Consider the following 19,666-nt stretch of genomic DNA (forward strand, 5'->3'; position numbering starts at 1 on the left):
GAAATGACTCCACTACAGTAAAAGTACTAATACACACTGTGAAATTACTCCACTACAGTAAAAGTACTAATACACACTGTGAAATGACTCCACTGCAGTAAAAGTACTAATACACACTGTGAAATAACTCCACTGCAGTAAAAGTACTAATACACACTGTGAAATGACTCCACTACAGTAAAAGTCCTGCATTCAAAACTTACTGAAGTAAAAGTACAAAAGTATCAGCATCAAAATATACTTAAAGTATCAAAAGTAAAAGTACTCGTTATGCAGAATGAACCCACTCAGATTGTTTTATATATTCTAAATATATATACATATTTTGGTAATTTTGTGTCTTTTTTGGGGGTAATTTTGTGTATATTCTGTCACTTTTTTTGGTAATTGTAAATATATTTTTTTGTAATTTTGTGTCTTTTTGAAATGTTTTTAATTTTTTGTAATTTCTTTTCATTTTTGTGTCTTTTCGCTTTTGTTTTGGAACTTTTATGGGTTTTTTTTAAAGGTAATTTTGTTTATTTTTTTGTTTATTTTACCTCGTCTTTGGTAATTTTTGGTAAATTTTGGTTTTACTGAAGTAAAAGTACAAAAGTACCAGCATCAAAATGTACTTAAAGTATCAAAAGTAAAAGTACTCGTTATGCAGAATGGACCCACTCAGATTGTTTTATTTATTCTAAATATATTGTTGGATTATTTGTATTGATGTATTTATGTAAGCAGCATTTTAATTTCCTCAAGATAGGACTCATTTAACTACTTTATATATTGTTATGAGATTTAATTGAAAAAACAACATCTAATCAATTTAAATTGATCTTGATTTTCATGTCAAAAGTAACTAAAGCTGTCAGTTAAATGTAGTGGAGTAAAAAGAACAATATTTGCCTCAAAATGTAGTGAAGTAGAAGTATAAAGTTACATAAAATGGAAATACATTTACATTTACATTTTACATTTACATTTAGTAAATGTACTTAGTTACTTTCCACCACTGTTTTTTTTTCAGAATGTCAGCAGGATTATAGAAAAACTACTTGCCTGATTTTTATGCAACTTGGTTTCAGAGAGTATCATGGGTCAAGAGGAAAAATCTATAAAACTTTGGAGGAAATCCAAATCATATCAGGGAAAAACACAAATGAGTTTAACTTTTGTTAAAATTGCAATATAGAGCACGGCCTTCACAGAGGAACTGTTTAATTCTATTTCTATTTAATACTGAGTGTTTTTATATTTTCTGTCCATTTTATATGAGGAATACATTTCCTATAGGGAGGTTTTTTTAGTGCAGCAATCAAGATTACATGACTTCATTTGAGAAATCTAATGAAATATATTACAAAAATGTAATGGAATACATTTGAAAAGTTCCCTTCCCAACACTGGAGATGAACGATACATATGGAACAAATATCCATAATAATAAATAATATAAATATCTTTATTCAAGAGCTTAGATTTTCAGTTTGAGATCATAATTTTATTCCTTTTCAGTGAAACATCTCCTTCTCCTGCTCGTTGGTTCATAGACTCACTGCAAGATATAACAAATAAAATAAATATGCAAGATATAGTCATGGAAAAAAATATTAGACCACCTTGTTTTCTCTAATATCGTGTTCATTTTAATCTCTGGTACAACTAAAGGAACATTTGTTTGGACAAATATAATGAATTTTGATCATTTTATGTCTTTTTTTAGTAATTTTAATTTATTTTATCTATTTTGGTCAATTTGTTTCTAATCCAATAATTTTATGTAGTTTTTTTAGTCATTTTTACATCATTTTTTTTTTAATCATTTTGTGTCTTTTTTTTAGTCATTTTTACATAAATTTTTGATCATTTTGTGTCTTTTTTGATCATTTTTACATCTATTTTGGTCAATTTGTTTCTAATCCATTAATTTTGTTTAATTTTTTTAGTCATTTTTACATCATTTTTTTGTCATTTTGTGTCTTTTTTAGTCATTTTTACATCAATTTTTGATCATTTTGTGTCGTTTTTGATCATTTTTACATCTATTTTGGTCAATTTGTTTCTATTCCAATAATTTTATGTAGTTTTTTTAGTCATTTTTACATAATTTTTTTGTCATTTTGTGTCTTTTTTAGTCATTTTTACATCAATTTTTGATCATTTTGTGTCTTTTTGGATCATTTTTATATCTATTTTGGTCAATTTGTTTCTAATCCAATAATTTTGTGTAGTTTTTAGTCATTTTTACATTATTTTCTTGGCATTTTGTGTCTTTTTTAGTCATTTTTATATCAATTGTTAGTCATTTTGTGTCTTTTGGTCATTTAATGTCTTTTTTGGTAATTTACATCCACAGTCATGGAAACATTCTTGATAATAACCAAAATCATGATCAATAAAACCATGTTAAATGTCTAGATATCAGCTCTTAAATTAAACTATTATCAGATATTTTTGTTGTAATCATTATATTTATCCGAACAAATGAACCTTTAGTTGAACCAGACATTAAAAAGAACAATAAAGTGCGATCTAATAATATTTTCTATGACTGTATTTTTAACCTGCTGCTTTATAAATCTATTGTCTGACTAATTATAATATAATCCAGTTTATTCTTGTGTAGAACAATGACTCGGCTCTTAAACCTGCAGGAAGTTTCCTCCACAATGCGCTGATGATGATGATGATGATGGTGAAGAAGAGCTTGGGGAGTTTGCCATATGATAAAACATCCTCAGAGTAATTATCCTCTGAGTAGAGACAGCTGGCCAAACCAGCTGATCAGATACATTTACATAATTTGGGCTGGCTTTGAATAAATGTATTTTTCAATCCAATTCATCAGCCTGAAACACACAACTGGCCTCCATCAGGGACCATGTGGGGCAATTAGAGGTCTATAGGAGCAACTTATTGCTGAGACCAGAATCAGTCACCTGCAGCACCCAGAGGACCTCCTATAGATAGAAAATAGAAATTTTGCATTGAAGTGAATGGGACGGCCAAAAGAAAATGAGCGAAAAAGAACAATAATTGGAGATTTTTAAACGTCTACTTCTCCGGCATAATTTCACCTAGAGACTCCATTTAAACTTTAAACAGTAGACACAAGTCTTGTGTATCGGTGTATTAATCCACGTTTCGATAGGTCATATAGTTTTTTATCAATCCCTGTTCAATGACCATGATCATTTTTGGAGAAATTCTGAGATTATAATGGGTGTGTATTGCACGGAATGTTCGTGTCAGAGTGTGTGATGTCATCGCTCAGAGTGTAGAGGGAGAGAAAAAACTGTTAAAAAATTAATTTTAAAACTGCGCTCCAGGCCGCAAATTTCACTCTACAGAAATAATTTATACATAGAAACGTAGGAAAATTTGTCTTCTCCCTCACAATCCTCTGGTAAAGCTGTCAGAGTTATAGTTTGGGCGTAGGACGCACAGATGCACCACCAACACCACCAACAGCCTCATTGGCTCCCATATTAAAAACACAGGAAGATTTCTGAAAAAGGGAGATGTAACAGTTTTTTTAGATCGCTCTAACAAAGCTATTTTTTAACTTTTCTTTAAAAAAAACATATGTAGACGTTCAGGAAGAACTCAGAACGCTCAAAGTGAAGTCGGATCAATGATAGGTATTATGGTTTTGCCAAAAATGCTTTCTGTTCGAGGCCAGAAATTCCAGTCTGTCCACCTCTGTTCCGGTACATTGGCAGTTGGTGTCAGTTAATTCTGTTGATTGTTTTGATCTGATTGCCTTTGATCTTTGATGTGATTACAGTTACACATACACACACACACACACACACACACACATTTTGAGGTTAAAGGGCATAGTTTGAAATCTCTGAAGAATCTCATCATAGTGTACACACACCGGCAGTAGCCTCCGTGGCCCTTTCAGAATTTCCCCAGAGGAAATTTTCTAGTTAAATATTACAGTATATTTCTGTTAGAGATACGGCGTTTCGTACATTTAACAGTGAGAAAAAGTATTTTTACAAAAAAATAAAAGCAAAAATTACAGGGAAGTCTTGTATATATATTACAGTATATCTTTGTTAAAAACAAGATGCCAGTTTATTTACAGTGGAGTAAACAAACTGTAAAAAAAATACTGTTTGGCTAATATATACATTCACAGTGTACACACACATTTTTTACAGTGTAGAAGTAAATGCAGGAAAGTGCTCAGATGTGTTTTGGGTCTCAAACCTTCCATAACCTTCTGAAAAGTGGTTTGAAATGAACTTATGTGGTTTAATGGTGAGATAAAACACATGCAGATAAATGAACCTCCAGATCTTCACCAGTGTTTCATTTATTTGTTTCCCAGCGAGATAAAGACGGCTCTCCTCTGCTAAGTGTATTTAAATAGAGTTGAACATTACTCTGGTCATGTCCTCTGCTAATTACATAATTATTCATGTATTCATCTTTTTATGCAGGTTCACTTGAAACACTAATGTGTCGAGATGCTCTCAGAGTCAGAACAGAACCACCAACACTGCGTTTCTCTGTTTTCTGTCATCATGTATATGTTGATTAGAGACCAAATATCATGAAACATTAATAGAAAATAACCTGCAAGTGAAGACAAGGCTACAATAATTATGAATTTTCTTACAAAATATTTACAAACTGTATTTTTTCCCCATTTTTTTTAGATGACCACTTCTCATATTTGGTTTATAGACTCATTGCAAAATATAACAAACAAAATATAGTCCAACAGAATCACGTAGAAAGTTTCTGAGCAGAAAAATAATGCAAGATACAGTCATGGAAAAAATTAGTAGACCATTTTCCAATTTCTTGTTCATTTTAATGTTAAAATCTTTAATTTATGCAGCATTTATAAAGTATTTTCTTGTCAATTAAATGGCAGAACACGCTTTATTTTTATAGTAAAATATGGAATAAAATGGCAATCTTAAATGTGAAATCAACAGTGTTAATATCATTTTACCATAATATTAGAAAAAGTTGCACCGTATTTATTACGGTAAATTTCTGGCAACCACAGCTGCTGGTTTTTACCATTAAAACAACTGTTTTTTCTTTTTTTTCCTTTTTTTTTTGTAAATTTTATTTATGCAACGTTTTGGCACATATATATATATACAGACACATACAATACAAGAGAGAAAGAAGAAACCCAATGGAAAAAATAAATAAATAAAATAAAATAAAAGTAAACAAACAGATTATACAAAACAGAAGCAACAGACAGCCAGCCACCACTTGATCATTAACGTAACGGGTTTTTTTTTTTTTTTTCACAGTGTATGGTAGCTGACATTTCTCTTCAGTGTATGCTTTAAATAATAAATAAATAATAAATTTGTTCAGTCAGTCTGGACTCTGTCTGCACTAGACTAACATGGTGATATTAGCTTTGGGTAAATATTAGCAGCATCATCAGCTTTTTCTTTCTGATGTGGTGGAACTTTCTTGATGAGCAAACTGAGAGAGTCAACATGATTTACATTCATCTGAGCAGGAAAAGAAGCTTTGATGGACTTTCAGGGGAAAGTTTTAGTTGAAGTGAGGTTTTATGTTAACCCTCTATATCAGCAGTTCTCAACCTTTCTGAGTCTCGACCCCCAATCTAACATCATGTTGTCTCACTGAACAGAATCTCTCAGTTCAGATCAGACAAACTCAGTTGATACGACGAATTTTGGACAAATAATGAAGCAGACAACAACTAAAACACCTCTCTGTCTGTGCTTTTATATATGTTTTTTTATATTTTATTGTTACTTTTAATCTAAGTCCTTTGCTATCAGTCTAAAGGTCCATTCTGACCTCCTGAGTGTGGAACAGTCAGCTTCAAGCCAGAGACTCCTGGGAAAGGAATAACTTGATGCTTTGGGATTTGTCAGAAAAGACACAAAATTACCCAAAAAAGAATCAAATTGACCACAAAATGACACATAATGACCAAAAAAGGACTCATATTGACCACAAAATGACCACAAAAAGACACAAAATGGCCAGAAAAGACCTATAGTGACCAATAAAAAGACAGAAAATTACCAAAAAAGACAGAAAATTACCAATAAAAAGACACAACTGATAATAATTTTGGTTATTATCAATAAGATATCAGCTCTTAAATTAAACTCTTAAGATCTTTTTTGTTGTTATCATTATATTTGTCTAAACAAATGTACCTTTAGTTGTACCAGACATTAAAATGAATGAGAAATGACTGTAGAGAAACATGGTGGTCTAATATTCCCTCCAGCCTGTTTATTGATCTTCTGTCCTGTGATCAGACTGTAACCCTGCTGTCTGTCCTCTCCCCTCAGGTCTGTCTCTGGGTCAGCCCACCAAACGCTCCCACATGCACCTGTCCACCTCCTCGCTGGGCAACGCCCTCGGCAACGCCCTCGGCAACAGCCCCCCGGGGCTCCACTACCCCGTCACCGCCTGTCACTACGGCAACCAGCAGGCCACCTACGGCATGATGGCAGGTGAGAGGAGGAGGAGTTAGTGTCCATTCTTCTGAGGCTGAGGAATGATACGCTACATTTTTTTTGAGCAGAGTTTTCCTGTGGCTATATCAGCAAAAACTGTAATTTAGACTGAATATTCCCATTATTTTTTAGGATAATTGTGTCATTCATTCACACATCATGGTATTTCTCCATTAACTTTACATGAAAATGCTATATTTTTACAGCAAAACTGTGTTTCCTACAGAAAAAGTTTTGTGCTATTCTTTCATTTACAGTAATTAAAAGTGTCTACTATGGTGATATACAATTTTCAATTGTATGCCCTATTTCTGATGTAATTTGATAATTTCTTACTGTAACATTTTTTACAGTGTACCTTTAGTGTTACAAGGCATTAAAATGAACAAAAAAGTGAAGAAAACAATGATGGGCTAGTATTTTTTTCCATTTTCCATGGTTTTCTTGATAATGATAATGATAATTATTATGAAGAAAACCATGTTAAATGTCTAGACATCAGCTGATCTTGCTCTCCATGCAGCTGGATCATTTCCCTCAGATTTAGTGTTTTTTATCTAGTTTTTAGACTAAACACCTTTTTTGCAGTATGATGATAAAGATTTTATCTTGTATAAGAACGATGATCAATGTTGTTATTTTTTCTGTGTTTTCTCTGTCTGTAGCTCAGGAGATGCTCTCCGCCAGCATCTCTCAGACTAGAATCCTGCAGACATGTGCTGTTCCTCATCCAAACATGGTCGCTAGTACTAACCCACTGCAAGGTAACACACACACACACACACACACACACACACACATGTTCTTGTACTTCTATCTTTGTGAGGACCCTCATTGTAACAGTGAATTCCCTTGCAAGGTTATAATAGTTTTGGATTTTTCATCAGTTTTAGTTTTAATTGGGTTATGATTTTTTGTTTTTCAAATTCAGTTTTAATGAGTTTTTAGAGTAAGTTTGCTAGTTTTAGTTTAGTATTTCTTTTTTTTAAATGTCCTCACTCTGTTGGTTAAAAACGTGTTCTGGTCCTCACTATGTAGGAAGTACAAGAACACACACACACACACACACACATGTTCTTGTACTTCTATATTTGTGAGGACCCTCATTGTAACAGCGAACTCCCTTGCAAGGTTATAATAGTTTTGGATTTTTCATTAGTTTTAGTTTTATTTGGATTTTGAAATTTTGTTTTCAAATTAATTTAGTTTTAATGAGTTTTTAGAGTGAGTTTGTTAGTTCTAGTTTAGTTTTTATTAGTTGTAGTTTTTTGTAATGGGGTATTTGTTGGGTGGGAGATTAAAAGAGGTCACAGTAAATTTTGCCTTTATTTCCTTTGTCTGATCCATCTTCATTATGTATGAAAAAAGTTGACAAAGATGAAAACGAAGGACATTTTCACTATAATTTTAGTTAGTTTTGTAACCACACAATACAGTTTCAGTTAATTATCATCATCATGTAACCTTTAACCCTTAAAACAAAGTCTGATTCTCAAAAAAAAAAGCCTTTAAAGAAGTGAGGACCGGCCGAAATGTCCTCACTTTGCAAAAATGTCCTCACTCTGTTGGTTAAAAACGTGTCCTGGTCCTCACTATGTGGGAAGAACAAGAACACACACACACACACACACACACACACACATTCTTGTACTTCTATCTTTGTGGGGACCCTCATTGGAACAGTGAATTCCCTTGCAAGGTTATGATAATTTTTCATTAGTTTTAGTTTTAATTGGATTTTGAATTTTTGTTTTCAAATTCAATTAGTTTTAATGAGTTTTTAGAGTGAGTTTGCTAGTTTTAGTTTAGTATTTATTTTTTTGAATGCCTTAGTTTTAGTTTAGTTTTTATTAGTTGTAGTGTTTTGTAATGGGGTATTTGTTGGGTGGGAGATTAAAAGAGGTCACAGTAAATTTTGCCTTTATTTCCTTTGTCTGATCCATCTTCATTATGTATGAAAAAAGTTGACAAAGAGGAAAACGAAGGACATTTTCACTATAATTTTAGTTAGTTTTGTAACCACACAATACAGTTTCAGTTAATTATCATTATCATGTAACCTTTAACCCTTAAAACAAAGTCTGAAATCTAAAAAAAAAAAGCCTTTAAAGAAGTGAGGACCGGCCGAAATGTCCTCACTTTGCAAAAATGTCCTCACTCTGTTGGTTAAAAAACGTGTTCCAGTCCTCACTATGTAGGAAGTACATGAACACACACACACACACACACACACACACACATTCCTGTACTTCTATCTTTGTGAGGACCCTCATTGTAACAGTGAATTCCCTTGCAAGGTTATAATAGTTTTTCATTAGTTTTAATTGGATTTTGAATTTTTGTTTCCAAATCCAGTTAGTTTTAATGAGTTTTTAGAGTGAGTTTGCTAGTTTTAGTTTAGTATTTTTTTTTTTTTAAATGCTTTAGTTGTAGTTTAGTTTTTATTAGTTGTAGTGTTTTGTAATGGGGTATTTGTTGGGTGGGAGATTAAAAGAGGTCACAGTAAATTTTGCCTTTATTTCCTTTAAAAAGAAGTGAGGACCGGCCAAAATGTCCTCACTTTGCAAAAATGTCCTCACTCTGTTGGTTAAAAAACGTGTTCCGGTCCTCACTATGTAGGAGGAACAAGAACACACACACACACACACACACACGCACACACACACACACACACACGCACACACACACACACACACACACACACACACACACTCAATCATCCCTCTCCTGCCCTGCAGTTAAATCCAGTAAAGTGAGCAGACGATTTGTTTATTCCCATTTAATTTAAAATTTGCTACCAGTTAAAATCAATTTCAGCCTTGATTACTCCGCCGAACGCTTCAGCTCTTTAGAGCACTTGTTAAACAGAACTGTCAGAGATGACTTGGCACCTCCTGCTGCTCCTGCAGAGAGAGGAGAAACATGAATATAGAAGCTGTCAGGGGGAGTTTTTTTATTGGTGTGAAGAGATTCGCTGTTTTTCTCTTCCATGTCACTAGACTCTGGAGCCAAACTCAAGTCTCTTTAAGCTGCCAGAGAATATTTTCAGCATTCAGCAGCACCATTAGTGTATGTAATTTATAACAATTGCTTCATTTACTAACAGTTTATTGCTTTCATAGCCTTTGAATGTTTGAAACCTTCATATTAAACAGATTAATTACTGAGAGTTCCTGGAGTTGAGTTGGACTCAATTTTAAAGACCCTAAAAACATTTTCTCTGTCAGCTTCTTACTACGATCCTATATTTCAAAGAATTTTCTGGCAAAGGAATATCATTTTTAGTATATAAATCTAGAGCATGGGTCTCAAACTCGCGGCCCGCGGGCCAATTGTGGCCCTCGTGACGATATTTTGTGGCCCCCACCTTGATATGAAAGTTTAATGTGAGTTTTATATGAATGGTACTTTACTGTGTTGTGTGTGGAAGGTCCCTTTAATTCCTGTTCTTGGTCATTTTGTGTCTTTTTTTGGTAATTCTGTGTCTTTTTAAAATAATTTTGTGTCTTTATTAAGTAATTTAGTGTCTTTTTTTGGTCATTTTGTGTCTTTTTTCGTAATTTTGTGTCTTTTTTTGTAATTTTGTGCCTTTTTTGTCATTTTGTGTCTTTTTTTTGGTCATTTTGTGTCTTTTTTGGGTCATTTTGTGTCTTTTTTTTGTCATTTTGTGTATTTTTTTAGTAATTTTGTGTCTTTTTTTGGTCATTTGGATACTGCCTCCAGCAGCCCCCAGGTAATTTGGGTTTGAGACCCCTGCTCTAAAGCCAGGAGTCAGCAAACTTTCTACTTCAGAGCCACATGTGGCTCTTTAGGCCATCTGTAGCAGCTCCCTGTGAGAAAAATATACGAAATGAAACGATTATTTCTTTATATTTATGATTTTAATTTATCAAAGGTGTAGGCACAAAGCAATTTGTACTCTTCAATTGTTAAAAATGTGTTTTTTATACGGCAATCTTTTAACGTTTTAGTCAACTAAAATGTGCATCATAGCTTTCAAAAGTCTGCAGCCCTGCACCTTAAATGCTAAGCTTTGCTAATTTTACGTTTCCCAGCTAGACAGCTTTGGATCCAGAATCTCCTGAGATATTTCTTCAGTGTCCAGTCTCTCATTTGCACCAATTTATTCTATCCAGTCTATGGTCCTCACTGTATTCTGACAAAACGATTTAACAAATGCTAATTAAGACCTATTACCCATAGTTGAGAAAACCATTTGAGCAAAACTAGAGAAGTGGATAAACTGAGGGGATCATATAGTTTTATGCCTCTGATCTCTATTATGTCTCAGTTATTTTGAAGGATTGAGACATAATAGAGATCAGGGGTATAAAACTATATGATCCCCTCAGTTTATCCACTTCTCAAGTATTAATCAAATGGTTTTCTAACCTCAACCTCCTTTGTCTCAGTGATGTCTTTGTCTCTTTTTAGCTGATCTCTTGCTCCTAAAGGTGCTTTAGGTCAGTAGTTCTCAACCTTTTTTTAGTCGCGACCCCCAATTTAACATGCATGTTGTCCGTGACCCCCACTCACTGAACACAATCTCACACACACAGTTCAGATCACCCAAAAAAGACACAAAATGACCAAAAAAAGGAAACAAAATGACCAAAAAAGACACAAATTGACCACAAAAATGATCAAAAAAAGACACAAAATGACCAAAAAAGACACAAAATGACCAGAAAAGACACAAAATGACTAAAAAAAGACACAAAATGACCAGAAAAGACACAAAATTACTATAAAAAAAGACACAAAATGACCAGAAAAGACACAAAATGACTAAAAAAAGACACAAAATGACTAAAAAAAGACACAAAATGACCAGAAAAGACACAAAATTACTATAAAAAAGACACAAAATGACCAAAAAAGACACAAAATGACTAAAAAAAGACAGAAAATGACCAAAAAAAGAGGAAACAAAATGACCAAAAAAGACATAAATTGACCAGAAAAGACACAAAATGACTAAAAAAAGACACAAAATGACCAGAAAAGACACAAAATGACTAAAAAAAGACACAAAATGACCAGAAAAGACACAAAATGACTAAAAAAAGACACAAAATGACCAAAAAAGACACAAAATGACAAAAAAAAGACACAAAATGACCAAAAAAAGAGGAAACAAAATGACCAAAAAAGACATAAATTGACCACAAAATTATCAAAAAAATACACAAAATGACTAAAAAAGACACAAAATGACCAAATAACACACAAAATGACCAAAAAAAGACATTAAGTGACCAAAAAGACTAAAACACATTAACACATGAACACTTCAACACAGTGGAGACAGAGCTGACTTCCAAAATGATTCGGCGACCCCCAGAAATCATCTCGCGACCCCAATTGGGGTCCCGACCCCAAGGTTGAGAATAGCTGCTTTAGGAGAAGTAGAAACAAATGATCACAGAATGAATATGAGAAGCTCAAAGTGATCTCAAGAGACGAGATTAAGCAAAGACATGAGCAACTTATTTTTCCTACTGGTAATGTTGACAGGCTAACTTTTACTTATAGGCTGTTTATCCTTATTGTAAGGCTCAAAATCAGGTTTAATTCAGATATTTTTTCTCAGCTTTTTTGCCAACAGTGGCTCTTTTGTTTGTTTCTCCCCACATAAAGCACTCACATGACAAACCACAGAAAAGGGGGAAAAATAAACAAATAGCACAGCACACAGACAAGGAATACACAAAAAAAAAAAAAAATTAAATTAAATAAAAAAAAAAAAAATTAAGTGTCAAAATTTTTTTTTTTAAATAATAAAAATAAAATAAAATAAATAAATAAATAAAAAAAATAAATAAATAAATAAATGAAAAAATAAATAAAAAAATAAAATAAAATAAAATAAAATGAGAAATAGTAAGTTACCACTGTGTTACCTATACCTCATTCAGTCATTTGTACAGATATAGAAGGCCGTACAGTTTACATGGTGAAAAAGAAATAGGGAAAAAAAAAAAAAAAGACCAGGGGAGTGAAGACTAACCAGCCACTAACTCTATAAAGGATCGCCAAGTTTTGTGTAAACTGGCTCTTTTGTTAGTGAAGGTCTCAGACTCCTGCAGCAGGCAGGAAAAAGCAACATTTAAATGCATCAAGTCTGAAATCTTGAGACCTTCAGGACAAATAATCGTCCTGCAGCAGTCGGACCAAATCACAACAAAGGACAAAGATAATGCAATATAACTTTGATTGCTGCAAAGTTGAATCATAATCATACATTTTACTGTGCAATATTTAAGCTTTAAAAACAAGTTTTCTCATTTTGCACCAACACATAATTTCCCAGGACACATAATAAAGGTTATGACTTTGTCCCTTCCTGTCTGAAATCACTTTTGGACTGTGCATTAATAATAGGAGACAAAATATAAAAAATAACAACATTATGATGCGTGCATAAGTTAAAGAAATAATGTGGTATAGTGTTTTTTGAGTGTGAGCACATACAGAGCAGAAAGAATCGGAGCTAAAGTGAAACCCAGCCGGCACAGAACAATTAACTTCTGCAGAGGAAATAAGATTTTCTGCTTCTAACAGACAAGATTAATCAGATTCAAAGCGCTGGAGACATGGAGCCACTCCGTTAAACGCTCTGATAGAAACGTTCTGTCTGCAGAGTCACAGGTCGGCCTGAAATACATTCAGATTAAAAAGAATCAGCTACGTTCGTTAGCATCAGGAGGTTTTAGCTTGTTCTCCAACAACAGCCACAGCAGAGGAACTAAAGGGCAGAAACAGAGTTAATAGCATTAAAGGAAACTGTAATTATGAGAACTGGAAGAGACGAGGTCACTTTTTAAAGCAGCGCTAATATATTTTTTATATTAACAAAGGATCAGATGACTAAATGGAATGAGAAAGGTGTCAATGGAAGAAACCACTTCACATCATTTCTACATCATTTTCTTTCTTTTCAATGTCACATTGCGGCAGATTTGTATTTTCGGACCCAGAAACACAGTTTGCATGAATATATGAGATTTATTTCAGTTTTGGAAGAAGTATTCAGATCCTTTACTGCGGTAAAAGTACTAATACACACCGTGAAATGACTCCACTACAGTAAAAGTCCTGCATTCTAAACTTACTGAAGTAAAAGTACAAAAGTATCAGCATCAAAAAATGTACTTAAAGTATCAAAAGTAAAAGTACTTGTTATGCAGAATGAACCCACTTAGATTGTTTTATATATTCTAAATATATTATTAGATATTTGTATTTAGGCTTTTATGTAAGCAGTGTTTTAATTTTGTATAGACAGGGCTCATATAAGTTCTTAATATACTGTTATAAGATTTAATTTTAAAAAATGCCTGATCACCTCAAATTGATCATATATTTTATGTTAGATCTCGACCTGTAAAGTAACTAAAGCTGTCAGCTAAATGTAGTGGAGTAAAAAGTTCAATATTTACACAGTTTGCATTAATATATGATATTTATTTCTGCTGCAAATATTCATATGGGGCTACACAGTGGTGTAGTGGTTAGCATGGTCATATGCTGCAGACTGTTTTGGTCAGTTGGTCTTCAGTCTCTTCTTAACCCTTTATCAGGCAAAGAACTATATTTGGTAACTTCAGGTAATATTTTGAGAAAAAAGTTGCAAATTTACTAGATTAAAGTGGCAAAACTACAACAAAAAAAGTTGCAGATTTCAGACATTTAAAGTGGCAAATCTGCACGAAGAAAGACGCAGATTTACGAGAAAAAAGTGGGATAAAAGCAACTTTTTTCTCCCAGATTCACCACTTTAAATCTCATAAATCTGCACATTTTTTTCTCGTAGATTCGCCACTTTAATCTCGTAAACTTTTTTTCTCAAAATATTGTTTTCGTATGTTTTTTTTTTACACATTCTGGCAGTATGTAATATCCTCCAATATTCTCTAGGGTTGAAATTTGGAATTTGCAAGTATTTCAGTGAGTGTCCTATTAAGGGTTAACGTGGTGAATCTGGGAGAAAAAAGTTGCTTTTTTCCCACTTCTTTCTCGTAAATCTGAAACTTTTTTCGTACAGATTTGCCACTTTAATCTAGTAAATTTGCAATTTTTTTCTCGGATTATTACCTGAAGTTACCAAATATAGTTCTTTGCCTGATAAAGGGTTAAAGATTGAGAAGAACTCAGCAGAATAGAAGGAGTTTGGAGTTTCCTCCGACCTAAAGCTGAACCAAACTGTATCCCAAAACCTAAACATGGAGCTGAAGGAAACATAATTATAACAGGAGGAAACACTATTTTTACAGGACAACAGACAACAGGGCCTGGAGCCTGGAGCCACACAGTGTTAATGTGATGAGAGTAAACAGAAAGGATTCCCTCAGTTCACCATTTACTACAAACATGAGTATGTTAATGCTCAACAGTGCTGCAGGCGGCTGTTAAACCCTGTTCACTACCTGCCAAGCACAAACAGCACAAACAGCACAAACAGCACAAACAGCACAAACAGCACAAACAGCACAAACAGCACACAGCGGAGCGTTCTGCAGGAAAAGAGCCAGATATCTGCTGCAGTTAGGAGGACAAGCAAAGCTGAGAAGAAGCTTAAATTCATTAGAAATACAACTCCAACCAACGCTGCTGTAGTGGAAAATCTTAATAAACAACAAGAGTTTCCTGTGAGGGATTTAATGACAAAACAAAACAGATACAATACTCTAGATACACTAACAGGTCCTTGGTGAGAACAGCAAGTGCATAGTTTTCTTTCTTTTCTGTTACTTTATACGTAATGTTCGTGCCGAAGGTCTCATGATTTCCTGTTATTGTTCCAAATGGTGCAGTGGGATTTCCTAAATCAGAGCCGCTCTGATCTTAATCAAGCAGGTTTCCTGTACTTTCTCTGTCTTTTTTTGGTCATTTTGTTTCTTTTTTTTAGTCATTTTGTGTCTTTTTAGTCATTTTGTGTCTTTTTTTAGTCATTTTGTGTCCTTTGTTGGTCATTTTGTGTCTTTTTTTAGTCATTTTGTGCCTTTTTTTAGTCATTTTGTGTCTTTTTTTTGTCATTTTGTGTCTTTTTTTGGTCATTTTGTGTCTCTTTTAGTCATTTTGTGTCTTTTTTTAGTCATTTTGTGTATTTTTTTTAGTCATTTTGTGTCTTTTTTAGTCATTTTGTGGGGGTTTTTTTGTCATTTTGTGCCTTTTTTTGGTCATTTTGTGTCTTTTTTTGGTCATTTTGTGTCTTTTTTTGGTCATTTTGTGTCCTTTTTTGTCATTTTGTGTCTTTCTTTGGTCATTTTGTGTCTTTTTTTAGTGATTTGTGTCTTTTTTGTCATTTTGTGTAATTTTTTGGTAATTTTGTGTCCTTTGTTGGTAATTTTGTGTCTTTTTTTTGTCATTTTGTGTCTTTTTTAGTCATTTTGTGTAGGTTTTTTTAGTCATTTTGTGTCTTTTTTAGTCATTTTGTGTCTTTTTTTGGTCATTTTGTGTCTTTTTAGTCATTTTATGTCTTTTTTAGTCCTTTAGTCCGACGTAAAATGTGGTTTTGAATCCTTTTTTTTAACTTCAAAACACTATGATGCTCAATAAACAAACAAATGTGTCAAATCTACCATATAAGAGGGTTCCATCCAGTTCTATCATTTGATACTAAATCTATTTGAGCTTGTCTCCAGTTTTACTTGGTATATCATCATCAAACTGAAACTGGCCTCATGGAGTTTACAGCCAGAACTTTAGAGGTAAATGTACAGTAGGGCTCCACGCTGCTTTGTTTTATACTCTGATGGAGGCAACAAGTCTGGCTTTTGGACACTCCACATGGTAAATATATACTAAAAGGACTCGATGCTCCCACTGCACCATTTAGAGAGAGAGAGACTGAGACTGCATATTTAAACTGCTAAATGTCTGATATTTTAATACATCTTCAAATTAATTCACAATGTTGCAGTCAGATGCTGGTGATATAAAGCCAGTGGTGTGTTTTCACCTCGTTCGTTGGGGGAAACATGTGTTAATGACAGCAGTAGTGTGTCTGCTGTCAGCATGGAGCTGCTGATGGATGCTCCACTCTGTCTGGACCGTGTTCATCTCCTCCAGCTGGAGGCTGCATGGCCGCCGACACAAAGGCTTCTCACAGACCCACTGAGCCCACTGAGCTCTCAGAGGGAGCTTGTTGTCCAGTCTGTCTGCACACAAACAAACAAACAAACAACCGGCGAGTGCAGCGCAGCAGAACTGCATGTTGACTCTCCAGGGAACATCAGAGCAGGCAGCCGGCCCAAACCAGACACAGTCTTCTTCTTCCTCCAACACAGAGAGAACAGGAGCCTCCAGCTCCATCACCAGGCAGAGAACTGCTGATGATCTCAGGGGAAAGAGTTTTACACATATATCTCCTCAACAGGAGGAAACAAATCAGGTACATGGATCCTCCACAGGGTGCTGGTTGTCTTTTACAACAAGGAAAGAGAGAATCTGACTATTCAGCTCTGTGGAACGGGTTTTAACCCTGTTGAGTCTCCACAAGACTTGTTGCCTCCATCAGAGTATAAAACAAAGCAGCGTGGAGCCCTACTGTACATTTACCTCTAAAGTTCTGGCTGTAAACTCCATGAGGCCAGTTTCAGTTTGATGATGATATACCAAGTAAAACTGGAGACAAGCTCAAATAGATTTAGTATCAAATGATAGAACTGGATGGAACCTTGTCTCTAAAAAGAGACACAAAATGACAAAAAAAAGACACAAAATGACAAAAAAAAGACTCAAAATGACCAAAAAAAAAGACACAAAATGACAAAAGAAAGACTCAAAATGACCAAAAAAGACACAAAAAGACACAAAATGACAAAAAAAAGAGACAAAATGACTAAAAAAGACACAAAATGACCAAAAAGACACAAAATGACTAAAAAAAAACATAAAAAAACAAAATGACCGAAAAAGACACAAAAAGACACAAAAAGACACAAAATGACCAAAAAAATACAAAATGACAAGAAAATGACAAAAAAATGACACAAAATGACAAAAAAAAAGACACAGAATGACCACAAAAGACACAAAAAAGACACAAAATGACAAAAAAAAGACACAAAATGACCAAAAGAAAAGACACAAAATAACTAAAAAAAGACACAAAATGACCAAAAAAGACTCAAAATGACCAAAAAAGACACAAAATGACTAAAAAAAGACACAAAATGACTAAAAAAAGACACAAAATGACCAAAAAAAACACAAAATGACTAAAAAAAGACACAAAAAGACCAAAAAAGGAACAGAATGAATAAAAAAAGACAAAATTACCAAAAAAGACACTAAAAGACACAAAATGACTAAAAAAAGACACAAAATTGCAAAAAAAAAAGACACAAAATTGCCAAAAAAAGACACAAAATGACTAAAAAAAGACACAAAATGACTAACAAAAAGACACGGAATGACCAAAAAAAGACACAAAATGACTTACAAAGACACAAAAAGACATTAAAAAGGATTCAGAAATGGACAAAATAGCCCTTAAATAAGACTCCAGAGGGTTAAATGTGTCTGGATATTATTTCCTAGAGATTGTCAGAGAGAGTTTCAGAGAAAGAGTAAATCACTGATGCAGACAGATTGGTGCTCCAGCAGGTCTATACGTGAACCATCAGCTGGTCTATACGTGAACCATCAGCTGGTCTATACATGAACCATCAGCTGGTCTATACGTGAACCATCAGCTGGTCTATACGTGAACCATCAGCTGGTCTATACGTGAACCATCAGCAGGTCAATGACTGCATCCTCTCCTGGAAACACAGACGTTGTGTCTGTGGGGCTGTGAGGCTGATTCTGCATTTAGTCTCCTGCCTCTGAGTTCCTCAGGGAGAGTCTAAAACAGCTGAAACTCTGCTGGAGGAATATCAGTTATGTCAGAGCTCCAAATGAAGCCTTTATGGCTTATATAAGTGTTTTTATACAAACATATTCCTATGTGCTGCATACGCTGGAGGAGAGAAACACTGCAGAATCTACTAGAATAAAATCAGCTCAGAGCAAAGTCAATGAGTGATTTAGCCACCAGAGTCTGCTTGAAGCCTGATAATGTCTCTCTATTTCTCTCTAATCTCTATCTTTATTCTGATGGTAATACAGAGAGACAGAGCTGAGCTCATTTTGAGGTGCTGGTTTTTTAAAACTTGAACAAAGGGCTAGCTACACTATAAAAAAGGTGTGTCTAAAAACAAGATAAAAACACTAAATCACTAAAAAATTATTAGATCTAGAAATAAGCATGTTGAACACTTAAAATAAGATAAATAAACAAGATAAATTATCTAACACTTCTAAATCTAAAGTTTTATCTTGGTAAGAAACAAATAATTTGCAGTGTATGATTGGTTCATGTGATATTATAATATAAATACATAAAACATAATGTGATGTAAACGGAACAAGCACATTGTTAGTAAATATATGTGGAGATTTTAGCTCATAGAAGATCCCATTAGTTATAACATCCATCGTTAATCATTTCCACAACTTAAAAAGTTTCACCTGGCAGCAAAAAAGCAAGTTTGGAAGCTAGAGTGTGGCATTTTTTTTATCTATCTGAACAGTTCGGTAGACTGCAAGCTACAACCTGATTTTCATCAATGCCACAAAAAAATAGCAATAACAACAATATTTAAAGGTACAGTATTACTAAAATCCTCCGACACATAAATGAGCTATTCTTGGTAGAAGACTACTACAACTATATTTTGGGGAAAATCTGCTTTTTATGTCATTTATGTGATTTTTTTAGACATACAGTGATGTGCAAATGTCTAAGGCGGAAAAAATGCTGAGAAGAATTGTTGCTGGTTTGAAAGCAAAAGGTGGTCTCAGCAAATATTGATTTGATTTAGATTTTTCTTTTGTTCACTCACTTTGCATTTTGTTAATTGACAAACTCAACAATACAGACAGTACAGTGCAACAATACAAACTACTGAAAAACTGAACATTTGTTGTTGTTGAGTCTTAGTTTCAGCCTGGACATTAAAAACTGTAAGGCCACTAAACTTTAACCTCGTGTCTTGTTCCTCCCTATCATTGGATCTATAATCTCAGTTAGTATTCTATATTTTCAGTGCATTACAATCCCACTGACACAAGAGGGGAGTGTTGCGTTGCTCATTATAGAAACGTTTCTCCATCTTTGATGCTGTCAGTAATCTACCCGG

At 33.9% G+C, this 19,666-nt stretch overlaps 1 protein-coding gene across 1 annotated transcript in view; it reads left to right on the forward strand.

Moving 5' to 3' along the window:
• Positions 1 to 19,666, forward strand: part of pou1f1 (POU class 1 homeobox 1) — a 63,952-nt gene that overhangs the window by 37,463 nt on the left and 6,823 nt on the right. Inside the window, exons 3-4 of the mRNA XM_059343208.1 lie at positions 6,276 to 6,473; positions 7,142 to 7,240. Of these exons, the coding sequence (XP_059199191.1) occupies positions 6,276 to 6,473; positions 7,142 to 7,240 (297 nt within the window). The remainder of the gene's footprint in view (positions 1 to 6,275; positions 6,474 to 7,141; positions 7,241 to 19,666) is intronic.

Source organism: Centropristis striata, chromosome 10 (genome assembly GCF_030273125.1).
Source record: "Centropristis striata isolate RG_2023a ecotype Rhode Island chromosome 10, C.striata_1.0, whole genome shotgun sequence".
Lineage (NCBI taxonomy): Eukaryota > Metazoa > Chordata > Actinopteri > Perciformes > Serranidae > Centropristis > Centropristis striata.